Source organism: Hemitrygon akajei, chromosome 17, assembly GCF_048418815.1.
Source record: "Hemitrygon akajei chromosome 17, sHemAka1.3, whole genome shotgun sequence".
Classification (NCBI taxonomy): Eukaryota; Metazoa; Chordata; class Chondrichthyes; order Myliobatiformes; family Dasyatidae; genus Hemitrygon; species Hemitrygon akajei.
The window spans coordinates 29,348,967-29,369,341 of record NC_133140.1 but is presented as its reverse complement, the minus strand read 5'-3'; the positions used below and the strand labels follow the sequence as shown (position 1 = coordinate 29,369,341).

The window sequence follows — 20,375 nt, the reverse complement described above, 5'->3', positions numbered from 1 at the left end:
TCACCTCCAAGATATTTGGCCTTGCCAATCTCTGTACTTTCCTTCATCACTTAAATCCTAGATTGCTTCTCAGAAAGTAGCTTGTTCAACAATTCTGAATTCAGTCAATCCACTATTGGTGGCTATGCCCTCATTTACAAAGGCCCTTTCTCTGCCTCTTTCCTCTTTTGAGGTGCTGTGATGTTCCCTCTGTACATCTGTGCTTGTTTACTTATTTCCTTGCTTAAAACAAAATACCTTTGCCTGCATTAATTATGTAAATTTTGTATTAAATCTTGTTTGGCAGCAAGCCAGATGAAATGATTTGCTTTCTTAGAGGTGTTTTAAAACTGGCTAGATTGCTTTACTATTTTCCCTCTTTTGTTTCTTGGTTTCTGCAGTCCTGTCTGATAAGAATCCATGGATAGGCTGTGGGCTAGGCAGCTGAAGATCATAGTACATGGGAGAGATTATGTCACAGCTGTTAATGCAAATTGGAGTTTGATTGTGTTCTTTATCCAGAGGGTGTGAGCACATGGGTTATTGCATTGCAATCACAAACAAGAGAAAATCTGTAAATCCAAGCAACACACACAAAATGCTGGAGGAACTCAGCAAGTCAGGCAGCACCTATGGAAAAGAGTACAGTTGACGTTTCATCAGGACTGGTGAAGGGTCTCAGCCAGAAATGTCAACTGTACTCCTTTTCATAGATGCTGCCAGACCTGCTGAGTTCCTCCATCACTGTGTGCGTGTGTTGCCTGGGCTATTATATGCTTCTTTCCCTCAAAGATGATGTTTTTACTGATTGAAGAGACACTGTTCTTGCAATTCAATTTTTTTAAAGAATTTGTATAACAAATCATACGAGCATAGCGTATTAGTATGGAAAGGTTGGCTTGACTGCAAAGCAAACAGCTGGTTGCTGTTGGATTAAATAGGCTTATAAAAAAGTGAATAATAAAGCCTTGAATAATTTTGTTTTTAATAAATTTCACATTGGAAATGTGCCTTAATTACCTTTACAATAATGTGCTCATCTCTTAAAATGACCTTAATATTTGGGTCATAAAGTCAGAGAGCTCTACTGCACAGAAACAGACTCTTCAGCCCAATTTATCCATGCCGAATAAATTACCTAATTTAGCTAATCCACTTTGCCTCTGTTTGGCTTACATCCCTCTGAACATTTTCTATTCAATGTCTTTTAAATTTCATAATTGTACCCACCTTTGCAGCTTCCTTGAGCAGTTCGTTCCATGTATACACCACTCCTTGTGTCCCTTTTAAATCTTTCTCCTCTCACCTTATATTTATGCCCTCTAGTTTCAGACTCCCTTACCCTGGAAAAAAAACTGGGCATTTGGCTTATCTATGGTCCTCATGATTTTATCAGCCAATATAAGGTCATCTTTCAAGCCTCTCCTCATAACTCAAACCCTCCAGCCCCAGTAACGTTCGTGTAAATGTTGCTTCTCTTAATTTCTTGAATTGTGAACAAAGATGACAAGAGCATGAAATTGGCAATGAAGCATTTAAGGAAGAAATATAATTGGACAGTGTGAAGGTAGAATATATATAGTTGTGGAAAAATGAGGGGGGAAGGCCCATGTAGAGTGTAAAATGTTACAGGCTAATTGGTCCACATGTTTTTTATGCTGTACATTTTGTGTAATCCTATATTTTAAAACTTTTTGTCATTGCATTGTTGATAGCTTCCTGGAAGGTGAGGTATTGAGCCAGTTTTGTTACAAGGGTTTTTTCAATGGGAGAGGTTATAGAAGGTGGCTAGAGGACACATCCTTAACAATGCTTCATGCTTTAGCAGGCTGCCAAGGAGTCACATTCACTTGTAAAACAGAATATACTGCAAATGCTCGGCAGGTCAGACAACATGAGTGGAGAAAGGAACAGTGCTCGTGAAAGGTCATCACTCTCTAAAAATGCTACCTGATGAGCATTTTCAATATTTTTGTTTATCTTATTTCTTTCAGGTTTCTCACATATTTGGTGTTTTGCTTTGGAGCCTCCATTTAGTGCTGAGGAACAAAGCTGAATGCAAGAGGTAGAGGTTTGCATGATATAGAATACATGCTTTGAAATGTGGAATTTGGGCTCAACTCTGTGAGCATATTGAAGAATCTAACAATTTTAGTTTTTGAAGGCCAACATCTTAACAATTATTTCATACTGGAAGCATATGAGGAACATCAAAATGATGGAGTAGAACCTCATAATGTTATCATGGCTCTACAAAAGATATTTCAGGGTATCACAGTTTGTTCCCTGAAGACTTTCTCCCAATGATTCATTCTTCTCCTCTTCTTCAAGGTTTGTCCATCTTTGCACCCTCTCTGTTCATTCTCAAGCCAGAGGAAACTCCGTTAGCTTTTCAGCATCAGTGACTCACTTGTTTATACCCTTATGTTCCATTATAGCTCATTACTTGTCCAATCGCCTCTCCAATAATGTACTGTTCTTTTGAAGATTTTAGTTATTGATCCAGAAAAGAGCCGGAAGACACAGTGAGTGAGCTGGATCACAGTAGAGTAGCGGTTAGTATAATAATATTACAGCGCCAGTGACCTGGGCTCAATTCTGCTGCTGCCTGTTAGCAGTTTATATGTTTTCCCTGTCACTCTGAGTATTTCCTCCAGATGCTCCAGTTTCCAAAGACACACGGTTAGAGTTAATGTGTTGTGGGCTTACTATGCTAGCGCTGGAAGTATGGTGACACTTGCTGCACAATCCTCGCAGGCTTGATTTGACTCAAACCACACATTATGTTTCGATGTATGTGACAGATAAAGCCAAGTCTTTTTCTTTGTTTTGATGCAAAGTAATTTAATCAAACATTTAACACTATTTCTCATTGCACAGATGTTGCCATATCTGCTGAGTGTTGGACACAGTATTGGAAGGTCCGGCCATTGGACATTTCTGAATTATGTAATCTAATATTAAAGGCAAACACGAGGAAATCTGCAGATGCTGGAAATTCAAGCAACACACACAAAATGCTGGTGGAACACAGCAGGCCAGGCAGCATCTATAGGGAGAAGTGCTGTGGACGTTTCGGGCCGAGACCCTTCGTCTGTCCTGACGAAGGGTCTCGACCCGAAACGTCGACAGTGCTTCTCCCTATAGATGCTGCCTGGCCTGCTGCGTTCCACCAGCATTTTGTGTATGTTGCTAATCTAATATTAAATATTGCTTGTGCAAATTAATTGCCATTTCTACCTAGTTGTACTCCTCCACCACTCTACTCCTGAAACACTACAAAAAACTCTATATCTTTCTTGCATGCTATTCAACAAAATTTGTAGAGTACTTGTATCGTGATATATGTAGTACCTTATATATGTCTATGTTAAATATATCCTTTCATATTTTATCGTAGTTTTAGAATCAACTGTCCACCTGTTAAATATTTTTGTCTTGTTTTTATTTGTACGTGATTCAAGGTCCACTTGACTTTTACTTGCTCCCTTTGCTGGATAGCAATTATAGCTTAACAATAAATTATTGTCTTATTGTCAGTAACATTTGTATCCTGTGAACAAATAAAATTTAGTCAGTCTGAGTCTGTTGCCTGTTGTTGTAGGGTTGCATTGTGACCATGATGTGCTTTCTGTTATATTTTGACTTGCATGCGTTCTTAACACGAAACTTTGAAAGCACAAGGGTCATATATCCAGACGTGTAATCTGCAGTTGTCTTTTTAAAATCCTTAACTGTGTACTAACAGTGCCTGCACAAGACTAACAGAAAATGCTGAATCCAGAAAAGACACCGAAAGGAAAGTGACTGCTAAGCCAGCAGAAAATAAGCACAAGTTCTCTCAAGCACAGCTGTTAGCTGGAGCTGTAAAACGCAAAAGGTATGTATCCACGTAGGAAACAAAGTTAGTGAGGCACAATAAATATTACAAGCAATTAACGATAATGATTTTTCATTATGCTCCAATATTAACAGTGGTTCTGAATAATTAGTTGCTGAAACTTGATTGTAGGTGTGTTTTGCTCATGCTAATCAAGTTCTATCTTTTACTGCTCTGAGTTATTTTCAGTATCAAGTGAGTATTATTTGATTGAATATTGTTCTTTTGGGTGCTCTGATGGTGCAGTTGCCAATATATTTGACTACATGGAGCATTGTATTTCAGGAACCCTCGTCAGTGAGAATTAGCGTGTTACCACTTTATCTCAGGCGCACCTTTAATTATGACCTCGGTTAACACAGTTAATTTGGACATCCAGCATTTAAACTAGTGCTTTCTCATCTGTATGCCTTATATGGTTCAGGTTATTAATTTGCATGGGAGATGCTGTTAGATCAATCGCTTTAGTTTGAGATTGAAAGAGTATCAAACGTTAGCCTATTTTTCAATCTTGTATGACATCTCATTAGTGTGTTGGTATATAGCTGAACTTGCTCACCTGCTCTATGCTTCAAGAGAGAAATTATTTGAAGAAACCAGATCAAAATTGTAATTTTCCATCTTACAGTTTTATATGCAAGGATTCAAACTGAAATTGTCAATTTGTACCAGCCTATGGTCAGTTTTGTTGACAGATCCTGCTAATCACTTGATCCCTCATTAGGAACTGGGTTCACACTTGTTAACCAGTGTGTATAAAGGGGAACATTTAAATACTTGTTTGAATGGTGAAAGCAGTTAATTATTGTGATAAATTGAAATACAGTTTAATTTTCCATTGAGTTAATTTATCAAAAGCCCAATTTGTTTGAAATTCACCACTTTTGCACGTGAAACCACCTTTTATTGAACATCTCTAGAAATGTGGCTCAATAGCCCCTCACTAACAGCCACTGGATTCCGCAGCGAGAAACCAACCTTTCTCCGGCTTCGTACGTCTAGGGTGTATTTGACTTTGGTCCCACCAAGTCCGCGAGGTTGGGATGTGTCACCCACCCAACCCCGGTTTGTGTGAATGTTGTGTGATTTACTGTCCCCTGACCCGTCGGCAAGAAATAACAGATCGTACACGGCACACAATTAATCAGAAGTATAGTTAAGAATGTTAACGTAAGCAAACAGTTATTAAAGGAAAGAAAGAAAAAAACAAAAAGGGCCCATTATACTTAAACATTGTCACATGCACACAGTGGAGCTCAAATCTTGAACTTGTCTGTAACACACGCGCTGGACTGTGTGAAAGCACACACCACTTTCCAAATGTCGTTTGAAATCCATCTCGAACAAACGGGCTCTCCCATGTGAGTGTTATTCCTTCCTTCTCAAAACCGTTCATCTGCACAAAGCACCTGGTGCAACAGGGACAGCATCCTCCACCATCTTCCCTTCTGTCTTCTCCCAGCTCCTGGTAACAAAGACATTTCTGCCCCGAGTTCTCTAGAACCTTCTTCCAATTTTACCATCCTGAACAGCTGATACCACAATCCTAAGCTGAAAAACAAAAGCCTCTTATCTCAACTCAAACCCAAACAGCCTAAAAGCAGATCTGACTGTGTCTTATAGAACTGCTAATGTGAAATACCTACAGCATAGCAGCAAAAAATCTTGACCAGGGCATTACATTCATTTTTTTCACCACATCTTCTTTCTCAAGCTTCTCATCTCTTTCCAATATCTTTGATTTTAGGCTGTTGCTCTTTTTCTGCAGAGCATGGAACTATTATGTGGATTTAAATCCTTTTTTCTATTTCTTGTGGAGCTATAGTAACATATATAGCATTTGTAATTTTCTTTTTGCCAGAAATCAGTGTCAGTTTCTGTCATCATCCGAATATACCAGGAATGTCTTTAACACAGGCTCAATCAAGCTTTCTCACAGTGTTCAGGTTGTGATTGGCAATGAACTTAAAATTTAGAATATTACAGTTTTCCTTCCTTGATTTGATAACTAGATTTTGACTAGCTGCCAAGATTCTTGTGCCTATTTTGAAGATGCTTTTTTTTTATAAAAAAGGGTTTTTTAAATATGGGGTAGAATTGTTCAGTCAAAGATTCATTATCAATTTAATAACATCTGAACACTGCCCCTTCATTTGATTTTTGTCTATAAAAATCAGTTACTGTGTTGCAATATGAGTGGAAAATGTTTTACTATTGACACTATGGGTAGTGTAATCATATTGAAATTTTGCAAAGATATGACATTTAATACAAGAATATTTACTGTATTCAGGCTTTAGTGTTTAACAACACATCCAATACATGTTCTTTGGGCAAAAAATGAACTTTTTGTAATCACCTATCCACTGAACATTTTCAGTCTTCAGCTTTTGCTATGCATTTGTAGATCAAAATAATAACCAGCTTTGGCTTTGAATTGGTTTGGATAGCCATAGCTGGTCTGAACATCTTTGATGTGGATTTTTGGTGAAGGCAAGTAAGGTAGTGGAGGGGGAAAATCAGGTAAAGCCACATCAAACAGGCTTCTTGCTCCTTACTGTTGTTTAGTGACTCATACCAGATTGCAAGTGAGAACGCTTTAAAAAATTCCCTTTTTATCAGTATATGTAGATATGGAAGAGTGGATAATCCTCATTACTCCAGTAACTGAAGAAAAATATTGAGAGAAAATTGGAAAATCATAATTCATGGATAAAGAATAACTTTGATCTGTAGGATCCCAGTACAATATGACAATACAGTTAGAATGAATTTGAATAATGCAAGCATCATTCCCAGTTATTTAGAACCTAGAATGATACGATAACTGAGGCGAGGCAGAGTTGAGGCGACAGGGCCCAAGAGCGAGGAAAGAACTGAGGTTTGATCAATTTAAGTGCTGGACCAAATCAAAGTGATGGGACCCAGGCCTGAGAGCAAGGAACAACCTGAAGGTTGACCAAAGCAGCGGGCCTCATGGAAAGGTCGGGTACCGGCCGTATCGAGGTGATGTGACCCAGGCCCAATAGCATATCGCAGTGACAGGGCCCAGGTCTGAGAGCAAGGAACAGCCCAAGGTTTAAGCGCTGGGCCAGATTGAAAAGGTCAGGGTTTCGGGGTTAGAGGCAAGGGATGGGTTGGTGTTCAGCTCACTGCTCTGTAAGGTTTACTCGTCGCTGTGCTGAACCGAGACTGTGGCCTGCAACTAATGAATTACTGGATCGGCTGCAGTGGTGTCTGACTTTGTGGCTATGGTCTCACTTCTATGACTTCAGTTGGTTGCATGATTTGTATTTTTTTTCTGCACATCAGGTGTTTGATGGTCTTTTTAAATTGGTTCTATTGGGCTTCTTTGTTTCGTAGCTACCTTGATGAATCTCAAGGTTGTATGTAATATACATATTTTAATAATAAATTTACTTCAACTTTGAACACAGAATATTACAGCACAGTACAGCCCTTGACCCACGATGTTGTACTCACCTTTTAACCTAATTGGAGATCAATCTAGCACTTCCTTTTTACATAGCCCTGCACTTTTTTCTCATCCAGGTGCCTATCTAAAAGTTTGTTAAATGTCCCTCGTGTGATTGCCACCACCACTACTTGGCAGGGTGTTCCACGCACGCACCACTTACTGTATATTAAAAAAAACACTTGCCTCTGACATCCCCCCCCCCCCCCCCCTGTATTTGCCTCCAATTACCTTAAAACTATGCCCCTTCAAAATAGTCATTTCCAGTCAGGGAAAACATCTCTGGCTGTCAACTCAATCTATGCCTCTTATCTTGTACACCCCTTATCAAATCACTTCTCATCCACCTTCACTCCAAAAAGAAAGGCCCTAACTTACTTCTTCCATTTTCTCTTATCCCTCTGATTCTGGCTGTACTTGATCAGAACCTTCTACCAAAAGTGAATTTCAGTGCAAGGTTGCCGAGTAATGTTAAATGTTTAAAGATTGAGTTGCACTATTAAACTGGAATGTGCACAATGTCCTGCTTTTAATAGTTCATTTAAACCTGTAAGTTCAACATCTTTTGAACTGAAAGAAGGCATACAAAATACCGTAGATACTCTATGGTACTAAGCAATGTTATTGGGGAAAAACAGTGTGTTTCCCAGGTAGCTCCAGGTAGTGTTCCCACTTGCCGGTTGGGCATCAGAGTGTACTCTGCCTCCTGTCTTATATTCTGTCTGTTCACCCAGTGACCACACACCAGCTTTGACCTTGATCCACCAGTTAAGCTATTGTGGGTAGAGTTGTAAGAGTGAATACCGATTTTTTTCCCTCCAATAATCGACCTTATCAGAGCTTTGGCCGGCTTTCACATGCAGGGTGATTCTTGAGCTAGCAGCAGAGCGTGGTCTTTGGCAGATGTCTTGTGGTGTGTGTTCTCTATGTTCCCTGGGGCACCTTGCTATGCAGAAACTTTCTCGTTGCCTTTGTCTAGGTGTTGTGTTTGCAAGGGTGAACTTAGACTTTTGTTTACTATCTGCAGCTGCTAGGAGAGTTGTTGAGAGTGTCTTCAGGAATCAAAGCTGTTCCAGGTGAAGCTACGAAATTTTGTTCCAAAGCCATCAGGCACATCAGGACACTCACAGGAACAGGCAGAGGTCCTGACTGTCCTAAAAAGTATTTTGCTGGCTGCACTCTGATCTTGGAATTCTTGTGTCAAGCACGGCAGCATCAGCTTGCAACTTTCCCCGCAAGTATGCTGCCCGCTGGTTCCACGACTTTTTTTTAATGGCAAGGAATGGCTGTGAGGGAGACAGTCAAGTTTCAGATTATCTTTTGAGTTAATTGAGTCTGCATGTGGTTTTAGTAGTTTTAATCTTTATTTAAAATAAGCCTTGAGTAGCTTTTGAATGTCTTGACAGTGGGGGAAGCCTGAGGTTGTAGCTCAAGCATTTTGATAGGTAGGACTTGCCATCTGTGGCTGAAGGGCTCTGCCTTTACAACATCTCACTAACCAGGTTTGATTGGTTTTGTTCATGCTGTTGCTGTTAAAAGATAGTTCCAAGTAAGCAGGACCTGGTGGATAGTGGAGTAGCAAGCTGAGAAATTTTGTTCAAGTGATTTAACGTTGTTCCAGAATTTAACAGTGGTAAGTTCCATCCACCTAATTAGTCATTATTTATGTTTCTTACATCAATTTATTGATGGTGTATATTACAAATGAGATTAATTTCACTAAAAGTAAATAAATGCATGACTGTGGTTTTATCATTGCAAATTGCTTGTGAATACTCAAGTGAATAATTCTGGTGCTATAAAAACAAACTAACTTTAGAGCAAATAGAGAGATGATTATTGACTTTGCCTGGGAAGCAGAAACTAATTCTGTCCGTTGTTTAGGTATAAGCAGTGGATAGTTCCAAACAGAGAAGAAGAAAAATATTTTCTTTATAAAATGAAATATTGAGGGTGATGCTCTGTTCATTATTTATTCAAAATGCAGCAGTGTTAATTTTCAATACTAAATGAACAACTTTAAATAATTTTAGCTAAAAGCTCTCAGTTGAGTACAGCTGCTGAAATTATCCATTAAGCTTATTATCATCTTTTGAAGAGTGTTGCTTTGGCTCGACATATTTGGATCTGGAGCTGCAGCATTTTTCTTTAAACTGTTGCCCTGAAGAGCAGTAAGGGTGGATATTTTACGTACTGGAGGCAATTATGTCCTGGATGCAGAATGTCATTTTCCATAACTACTGTTATTATATTTTGCATAGTTGCTTTACTGTACTCATTCAAATCAATTTGGCTCTGCATTCATGTTTCCCTTGTACAGCAATTAACGTAATTATCAGTGACAACTTGCTGAAATGTAATTGAAGAGCAGCTCTTCCGGAATAAAGTGATACCAATGCATATGGAGATTGCAAACAACTTGTAGAAGCAGCTTAGGCTGGCTAGTCTATTGAGCATTACTAAGCAAAAATTATTGGAGACCTTGAATCAAATTTCACCCTATATGAGTGTCTATTGGATATAATTTTTTACTGTGACTTGCTTGTTAGAGAATTCCAGACATGCCACCCATGATTTCATGGAATGCTGATGAAACTGCTGTGTTAAGTTCCATTACTGGACCTGAGTTTGTCCTCTTGAGTGTAAAAATAAATTATTTACTAAGCTCATCCTCATGAGTAAGGTTAGAGTTCTGTTGATTCATTGATGCCAGGTATGTCTCTTAAGCTTTCCTTTATTGTGTGCAAGTTGTGCAATTCTGATGGGTTTGGGAATACTGTAATTGAGTTGCTTTGAAGTCTGCAATTTCAATGGTCTGCAATTTCAATGTGACATAGAATTGTTCCAAAAGATAAAATCAACACTATATCTGAAAAGGGAGCATCGTGAATTTAATTTTGACTGCTGTTGTGCACTCAATAGTTGGTTCAGGGTAATTGCCTAGCAGTTCTCATGATTTTATCCTGGAACTACTTTCAATAGAAGACTATTTTGACTGTAAACCTTTTATGAAACATTATGGTATGCTTCATAATGTGTTCATTTATTTACATTTTCAATTCATGTCTATTTCTGAAGTTATATTAATCAAGTTAGTGCTTTTTTTTCTGTTATTGAAGCAAACAAATGTACCGTGCCCAGTTCCACTGTTCAAATTGCAAGCTTTACCCACATATAATAATTACATTAAAAGTAGATTTAAAATGTTGACTTTAAGAGTTCGGCATCTGAATATCTTAATACAGGCATTTTGAGAGGAAAATGGTACCCCAGGAAAAGCTATATTGCAATTCGGGTATGAGAGGTCCTTTCATCCCAGTTTGAAGTCTAGGTAAATTTAAGTGCAACCCTCTCACTTAAGTTGGGATGTTCTGTTTAAGTAATATTGATTGTAGTGAATGCTCTCTAAATGCTGCCCCATACACAGTTATTGTTCGCCAGGAAATGACAGATCATACACCGGAATAAAACATGAGAGTATATTTACCAATTTTCCAAATTTAACAAATAGTTATCAGAAAAAGTAAAGAAAAATAAAAGAGCTCATTATAGTTAAACCAGTATAAATGTGCACATAAACATTGGAGCTCGTTTTTCTAGTAGCTAGGTGTATTACTTTACTCATGTACTGACCCCATGTTCTGTGTGAAAGACACTAGCTACTGTTCAAACTTCTCTCGAAGACCATCTCAAACCAACTAGTTAACTCAGGAGTATTGGCACTTGATCCTTGGAACCATTTGTCTGCACAAAATACCTTACAATAGAGATTCACCTTCGAGCTGCATTCTGGGGCATCTCCCCTTATGCTCTGCTGCACAGCTCCTGCCAAAAGACCCTAAACCAGACTACTGTCCTTCAAAATCTGATCCCACCCAGCTCCCTTTACTCTTCCATAGCCATCCCACTGGGCAAAAAGTTACAACACCTTACCTAAACAAACCCGACTGGCTGACACAGCATTCCTAATTTGGACAAAATAGCTCCTTATCTTCAGCTGAAGCCAAAACACTAGTCTATAAAGCTTACTAGCAGGACACACTGCAGTTGAGAAAACTACTAAAATAAAAAGACCTCACGGCATAGCAGTAGAAATTTATCCAAGACATTATGTAAGATAGGATTAGGGAGGAGTTGTGATGGGAGGTGACTGAGGGTTGTTCAGAAAGTGGATGTAATGGAGACAGTGCTGTGGAACTTTGTTGCACACAAGATTCATGACATTTCACTGTATCAATTTTCATGTGATAAATGAACCTGAATCTGAAGATTCAGTAAGTGAAAAAGCAGTACTTCATGATTTTATTCTCAAGTCTGCCTTGTGTATTGAACATTCTTTGCAACAGAATATCAGAAAAACTAGGTTGGGGAGAGAGAGAGAAGTACAATAGGACATGCTGGTGATTGGTGAAGTCAACTTCTTTCCAGTGATGAAATATAGACCAGTTAAATGTTCGTTCAGTCATATACTCTTGTAACACAGTGATCACAAAATTGAGATTTGCTGGTTCTCTGCTAGACAGACAAATGACTTGCTGGAGTAATTTTATGTGTTGTGACTAGAAGAGCAAAAGTGAGGAATGCAACTGTACATTTCAATGAAGATAGAAGAGGGGAAGAGTGCAAGGCAGTGGGGTTAGCTTGAATTTCTGCACCACTGAGCTGGCATGAATATAATGGTCCGAATAACCCACTTTCTACTGTAACTTCCACTATTTGCTATAAAGTTTACAGACATCAATGAAGTAATGACCACAATGAGATTGTTGTCTTTCAGTTATTTATTTTCCCTTGAAAGAATGATTTGATTGTACAGTTTCACAGCCTTTGGTTGTGTCAAAGTACTATACCCAGTGCTTTGAAATATTTTTCTGAAATCACATAGAAATTGACAATACACTTGACTACATAGTTACAGGAGTCTTATACCGTCTATGCATTGGACACTATTTAATTTACAGTTATTGAATATTTGAGATTCAGAGTGAGAAGGCTGCTTAAATTTTCTTAAATGTACTCCTTAACCTCGTGTAGAACTCATTGATAGATTGCACTAGACTGGGTGCTGCTATCACATTTATTTTCATTTTAGTTGGCCTTTCATATTGTGGAAGGTTTAATTCTGATGTCGGGATTTAATTTGAGATGATTCATCAAAAGAATCTTCTGTAGCCTTTCATTTTTTCATCAGAGTCACTCATTAAAAACTTCTAATCATGCTAAATCTAATGTTCTGTTAATTTCAGTTTTTATTATTTTAATTGTTAAATACAAACATGCAAAGTCATTGTATGTAATCAACCAACATAATACATTGATAGTTATATGACATTTTGAAAATACTTCAGAACACTGCTGTGGGGTAATTTATTGCCTATCGATCATTACTTTAATTGGAAATGTGGTTTCTAGCTTCCAATTGAGAAGCTTCAGATACCAATAGGATGCCACAATGTCAGTAAAGCTGCAGTAATTTGGCATGTTTGTATGGAAAGGGGCTATGGGAACCCGTGTCCCAATTGGAAAGAGAATGCAGAAGCTGAGCTTCTGGTGAGTGGGGAAGGGAGTGCAAGAACAGTGTTTCAGGTGAGTGGAAAGAGACCATGGGAAGTTAGGGGCTCAGGAGACAGCATTGCAAACATTACCTGGTGAGCCAGATGGTGAACCATCAACAATTCTTAGCAGTCAGATAGGGGATGAAGGAAGTGTTACTGTAATGTGGGACAGAAGTAATAGGTTGGAAGAAATTCATTTGACTTTAATGAAAGTTTGGCAAGTTTGATTCTATTTTTCTTATTAACTCACTAGAAACTTGTCATATTGAATTTAAATTGGCCTAGGCAACTTATTCAATATCATAACAACTATTACCAACAGTCATTTTTGTGTGAGCTAAGCTGTGAAAGTTCATGAGCGAGGAGGAGTAACTGAACCATTTTTTAATATTATGCTGCTGTTTAGTTTATCTATACTAAACAGAGTCTGATTTTATACCTCAAGATGTCACTAGTGCATCTAATTACTGCAGTATGCAAAGTATTTTTTTCTCTAATCCATTGGTTTCTTCATGACAAAAAATGTTTAGGGGGAATGGGAAGCAGGCTTCCAAACTTCATTTGTGCCCTTGAGATAGTTTTTCATTAGTGATTGAAAGCAGTTTGAGTAGATGAGCTCACAATGTTTGTTACATCCTTCCTAGATAGCTTCAAAGAAGGACATCATTTAGGGGTAAAACAGAAAAGACTAGAAACATTCAGCAGGTCAGGCAGCATCATGGAAAGATAACTGTTGTTTCAAATCCAGAACCCTTCATCCAAACTGACAAAGAGAATAAAAGGATTAGTCAAGTGATTCTTCTGCCTGCTACTTTTTAATTCCCCATTCCCATCACATTCCTACTCTGAAGTCTATATCTGTGGCCTCTCCAACTGTTATAATGAGGCCCAGTGCAAGTCTATGGATATAACTCCTTATTGTAGCCTTCTGGACTTGATATCAAATTTGAAAGGTTTTAATTTACTGTATGTCCAAGAAAGACAAAAGAAGATTGTGATACCCTGAAGATGCAAATTGCCAGATACAGTAGGAAATACGGTCAGCTTTCTAAGCCGTTAGGTAGTCTGGTATCCAAAATTGTGTTCATTTTTTAAAATTGCTAAATCAGTCAGTTGTTAAACCAAGTATTCCACTGTCCACACAAAGGTTAGTCTAAATCTCTGTTTGCTACATTTCCATTTGCAAGTATCCCAAATATCCACAAGGTTATAAGGATACAGTTATAAGGCCAGGCAGCATCAATCGAGACCCTTCGGCAAGACTAGAGAAAAAAGATGAGGAGTAGATTTAAAAGATGTTTGATGTTTACCACAGTGCACGTTTATGATTCTTAAATGATCTTTGAACTAGGTGTAAACTACAAAACAAAAAGCAGGAAATAAGAGGTTACAAAAATGCTTTAGGACCAAATTAAATAATATCTCTAAAGACAATTAAAAGAAAATCTGCAGATGCTGGAAACCCTATCAACACACAGAAAATACTGGAGGAACTCAGCAGGCCAGGCAGCGTCAATCAAGACCCTTCGGCAAGACTAGAGAAAAAAGATGAGTAGATTTAAAAGATGGGGGAGGGGAGAGAGAACCACAAGGTGATAGGTGAAACTAGGAGGGGGAGAGATGAAGTAAAGAGTTGATGGGTCAAAGAGATACGGGGCTGGAGAAGGGTGAGTCTGATAGAAAAGAACAGAAGGCCAGAGGGAAAAGGGGATGGGGAATGGTAAAGGTGGGGGAGGGGGGGGCATTACCGGAAGTTAAAGAAATCGATTTCATGCTATCAGGTTGGAGGCTACCCAGGCAGGTTGTTCCTCCAACCTGAGTGTGGGCCCATCACAACAGTAGAAGAGGCCATGGATTGACATATTTGAATGGGAATGTGGAGGAATTAAAATGGGTGGCCACTGGGAGATCCCGCATTTTCTGGCGGACAGAGCATAGGTGCTCGGTGAAATGGTCTCCCAATCTACATTGGGACTCACCGATATACAGGAAGCCACACTGAGAGCACCGGACACAGTATATGATCCTAACAGACTCACAGGTGAAGAGTCACCTCACCTGGAAGGACTGTTGGGCCTTGATTGGTGGTGAGGGAGGTGAGGGAGGAGGTATAGGGGCAGGTGTAGCACTTGTTACACTTACAAGGAGAAGTGCCAGGAGGGAGATCAGTAGGGAGGGATGGATGTACAAGGGAGTCGCATAGGGAGCGATCCCTGCAGAAAGCAGAAAGTGGAGGGAGGGGCCAGGGGGCAGGGAAAGGTATGCTTAGGAAATCTCCCGAGGGAAAGATTCCACCTCCAGTTGGATCCCACAACCAAGCTCATCTCCCACCCACTCCTGCCCCACTTTCTGCAAGTGGAACAAATGTTACACCTGCCCTTACACCTCCTCCCTCACTGCCATTCAGGGCCCCAAAGTCCTTCCAGGTGAGGCAACACCACCCATGAGTCACCTGTGAGTCTGTTGGGGTCATATACTGTGTCTCAAGTCAAGTCAAATCACTTTTTATTGTCATTCGACCATATCTGCTGGCACAGTACACAGTAAAAACGAGACAATGTTTCTCAGGACCATGGTGCTACATGAACAAGACACAAACTACACTGAACTACGTAAACCAACACAAGAACTACACTAGACTACAGACCTACCCAGGATTGCATGAAGTACACAGAACAGTGTAATAAACAAGACAATAGGCACAGCAGAGGGCAGTAGGTTGGTAGTCCGACGGCTTGGGGGTAAATCTGTTACATAAATAAACAGCTGAATGGCGGTGTCCGGGATTTTGTCCATTTCTGTACTCCCACTGAGTGTTTCGAAGCAAGAGGGAAGAGGTAAAAGAAGCTCAGAGAGAAGCCATTTTTTTAAACTGATCGGGGCAAAGAGGCTAGACTACGCAGGCGTGTGACGTAGCGCGCCAAAAGTTTAAAAAGGAAAGGAGGTTTTCAGCGGTCTTTTAAATTGAAGCAGGAGGCGAAGAGGGAAGAGGTAAAAGAAACTTGGAGAGGAGCCTTTTTTTTAACTGATCGGGGCAAAGAGGTTAGACTGCGCAGACACGTGACATAGCGCGCCAAAGGTTTAAAAGAAAGACCACCATATTACAGCGGCCATCATCATAGTGGCCATTGTCAGAGTGGACTGAGGCAGAGTGGGACGGCTTTGGCTTAACAGGCTTCGGCGAGAACAGGCAGAGGCGAGGTTTGAATGGGGCACGACCGCACAAGCACGTGAAAGTCGGCCTCTGAGATTAGCGGGGAAATTTAAAAAGCGAGCAGAGACAGAGGACGAGCTTCACTCCAGGTGAGGTAAGGCCGGGTAAGCTCCTTTAATTAATCTAACTAGCTTAGGAGTAGGTAATGGAGACAGCAGTTAGGGCAGTTGAGTGCTCAGTTTGCAGTATGTGGGAAGTCAGGGCGAGCACTGTTGACCCTGATGACTACATCAGCAAAAGGTGCATCCAGCTGCAGCTCTGGACAAACTGTGTTAGGGAGTTGGAGCTGGAGCTGGATGAATTTCGGATCATTTGGGAGGCAGAGGCAGAAATAGACAGGAATTTCAGGGAGATAGTCACCCCTAGGTGTCAAGAGACAGGTAGCTGGGTAACTGTCAGGAGAGGGAAGGGGAATAGACAGGAAGAGCAGAGCACCCCTGTGGCCATTCCCATCAACAGTAAGTATACCATTCTGGATACTGTTGATGGGGATGTCCTACCAGGGACAAGTTGCAGTGGCTGTGTCTCTGGCACCAAGACTGGACCCTCAGCTCAGAAGGGAAGGAGGGAAAAGAGGAGAGCAGTAGTGATAGGGGATTCGATAGTTAGGGGGACAGATAAGAGGTTCTGTGGAAGAGATCGAGAATCCCGGATGGTCTGGTGCCAGGGTCCACGATATCTCAGATCGAGTTCTCAGTATTCTCAAGAGGGAGGGTGAGCAGCCAGATGTCGTGGTCCATGTAGGGACCAATGATGTGGGTAGGAAGAGTGAGGAGGTCCTGAAAGGTGAGTTTAGGGAGCTAGGCGCCAAGTTAAAGGACAGGACCTCCAGGATAGCAATCTCAGGATTGCTACCAGTGCCACGTGCAGGTGGGTTTAGAAATAGTAAGATAGTGCAGATCAACATGTGGCTGAAGACATGGTGCAGGAGGGAGGGCTTCAGATTTATAGATAATTGGGCAGTTTTCCAGGGAAGGTGGGACCTGTTCCGGTGGGACAGTTTACATCTGAACTGGAGGGGGACAAATATTCTTGCAGGTAGGTTTGCTAGAGAGGCTCCAATGGATTTAAACTAGATACAAGGGGGGAGGGGAACCAGAGGGTAGGAACAGGTGTATGGCAGAAGGAAGAAAAAGAAGACAGTAGAGTTGTTTGCACTGTTAGAGATAAACAAGAGAGGAAGAGGTGGAGAATTTCTTAAATGCATTTATTTTAATGCTAAGAGCATTGTAAGAAAGGTGGATGAGCTTAGAGCATGGATTGATACCTGGAAATATGATGTTGTAGCTATTAGTGAAACATGGTTGCAGGAGGGGTGTGATTGGCAACTAAATATTCCTGGATATCGTTGCTTCAGGTGTGATAGAATCGGAGGGACAAGAGGGGGAGGTGTTGCGTTGCTTGTCAGAGAAAATATTACAGCGGTGCTCTGGCTTGTCTAGGGAGGCTATTTGACAGACAGACAGACATACTTTATTGATCCTGAGGGAAATTGGGTTTCGTTACAACTGCACCAACCAAGAATAGTGAAGAAATATAGCAATATAAAACCATAAATAATTAAATAATAATAAGTTAATCATGCCAAGTGGAAATAAGTCCAGGACCAGCCTGTTGACTCAGGATGTCTGACACTCCGAGGGAGGAGTTGTAAAGTTTGATGGTCACAGGCAGGAATGACTTCGTCTGACGCTCAGTGTTACATCTCGGTGGAATGAGTCTCTGGCTGAATGTACTCCTGTGCCTAACCAGTACATTATGGAGTGGATAGGAGACATTGTCCAAGATGGCATGCAACTTGGACAGCATCTTCCTTTCAGACACCACCATCAGAGAGTCCAGTTCCACCCCCACAACATCACTGGCCTTACGAATGAGTTTGTTGATTCTGTTGGTGTCTGCTACCCTCAGCCTGCTGCCCCAGCACACAACAGCAAACATGATAGCACTGGCCACCATAGCCTCTTAGAACATCCTCAGCATCTTCCAGCAGATGTTAAAGGACCTCACTCTCCTCAGGAAATGAAGACGGCTCTGACCCTTCTTGTAGACAGCCTCAGTGCTCTTTGACCAGTCTAGTTTATTGTCAATTCGTATCCCCAGGTATTTGCAATCCTCCACCATGTCCACACTGACCCCTTGGATGGAAACAGGGGTCACCAGTGCCTTAGCCCTCCTCAGGTCCACCACCAGCTACTTAGTCTTTTTCACATTGAGCTGCAAATGATTCTGCTCACACCATGTGTCAAAGTTTCCCACCGTAGCCCTGTACTCAGCCTCATCTCCCTTGCTGATGCAAGGATGGAATTGAGGAACGGGAAAGGTGTAGTAACACTTAAAGGGGTGTATTGTAGACCGCCTAATGGGGAGCGAGAATTGGAGGAGCAAATTTGCAAGGAGATGGCAGATATTTGTAGTAAGCACAGGATTGTGATTGTGGGAGATTTTAATTTTCCACACATAGACTGGGAAGCCCATACTGTAAAAGGGATGGATGGTTTGGAGTTTGTAAAATGTGTGCAGGATAGTTTTTTGCAGCAATACATAGAAGTACCAACTAGAGATTAGGCAGTGTTGGATCTTCTGTTAGGGAATGAAATAGGTAAGGTGACGGAGGTATGTGTTGGGGAGCACTTCTGGTCCAGTGATCACAATGCCATTAGTTTCAATATAATTATGGAGAAGGATAGGACTGGACCCAGGGTTGAGATTTTTGATTGGAGAAAGGCTAACTTTGAGGAGATGCGAAAGGATTTGGAAGGAGTGGATTGGGACAATTTGTTTTATGGGAAGGATGTAATAGAGAAATGGAGGTCATTTAAAGGTGAAATTTTGAGGGTACAGAATCTTTATGTTCCTGTTAGGTTGAAAGGAAAGGTTAAAAGTTTGAGAGAGCCATGGTTTTCAAGAGATATTGGAAACTTGGTTAGGAAAAAGAGAGATATCTACAATAAATATAGGCAGCCTGGAGTAAATGAAGTGCTGGAGGAATATAAAGAATGTAAGAAGAATCTTAAGAAAGAAAGTAGAAAAGCTAAAAGAAGATACGAGGTTGCTTTGGCAAGTAAGGTGAAAATAAATCCTAAGGGTTTCTACAGTTATATTAATAGAAAAGGATAGTGAGGGATAAAATTGGTCCCTTAGAGAATCAGAGTGGACAGCTATGTGTGGAGCCGAAAGAGATGGGGGAGATTTTGAACAATTTCTTTTCTTCGGTATTCACTAAGGAGAAGGATATAGAATTGTGTAAGGTAAGGGAAACAAGTAGGGAAGTTATGGAAACTATGACGATAAAAGAGGAGGAAGTACTGGTGCTTTTAAGGAATATAAAAGTGGATAAATCTCTGGATCCTGACAGGATATTCCCTAGGACCTTGAGGGAAGTTAGTTTAGAAATAGCAGGGGCTCTGACAGAAATATTTCAAAAGTCATTAGAAACGGGGATGGTGCCGGAAGATTGGCGTATTGCTCATGTGGTTCCACTGTTTAAAAAGGGTTCTAAGAGTAAACCTAGCAATTATAGGCCTGTCAGTTTGATGACAGTGGTAGGTAAATTAATGGAAGGTATTCTCAGAGATAGTATATATAATTATCTGGATAGGCAGGGTCTGATTAGGAACGGTCAACATGGATTTGTGCGTGGAAGGTCATGTTTGACAAATCTTATTGAATTTTTTGAAGAGGTTACAAGGAAAGTTGACGAGGGTAAAGCAGTGGATGTTGTCTATATGGACTTCAGTAAGGCCTTTGACAAGGTTCCGCACGGAAGGTTAGTTAGGAAGGTTCAATCGTTAGGTATTTTCATTGAAGTAGTAAAATGGATTCAACAGTGGCTGGATGGGAGATGCCAGAGAGTAGTGGTGGATAACTGTTTGTCAGGTTGGAGGCCGGTGACTAGTGGTGTGCCTCAGGGATTTGTACTGGGTTCAATGTTGTTTGTCATTTACATTAATAATCTGGATGATGGGTTGGTAAATTGGATTAGTAAGTATGCAGATGATACTACGATAAGTGGTGTTGTGAATAATGAAGTAGGTTTTCAAAGCTTGCAGAGAGATTTAGGCCAGTTAGAGGAGTGGGCTGAACGATGGCAGATGAAGTTTAATGCTGATAAGTGTGAGGTGCTACATTTTGGTAGGAGTAATCCAAATAGGACATACATGGTAAATGGTTGGGCATTGAAGAATGCAGTAGAACAGAGTGATCTAGGAATAATGGTGCATAGTTCCCTGAAGGTGGAATCTCATATGGCTAGGGTGGTGAAGAAATCTT

The 20,375-nt window shown here is 40.4% G+C and overlaps 1 protein-coding gene across 4 annotated transcripts in view; it reads left to right on the top strand.

The window, feature by feature from the left end:
* psme3ip1 (proteasome activator subunit 3 interacting protein 1) overlaps positions 1–20,375 on the top strand; it is a 124,161-nt gene that overhangs the window by 83,594 nt on the left and 20,192 nt on the right. For all 4 annotated transcript variants that reach the window (XM_073069844.1, XM_073069847.1, XM_073069846.1 and 1 more), the window contains exon 5: positions 3,727–3,859. In XM_073069844.1, coding sequence (XP_072925945.1) covers positions 3,727–3,859 — 133 coding nt within the window. The remainder of the gene's footprint in view (positions 1–3,726; positions 3,860–20,375) is intronic.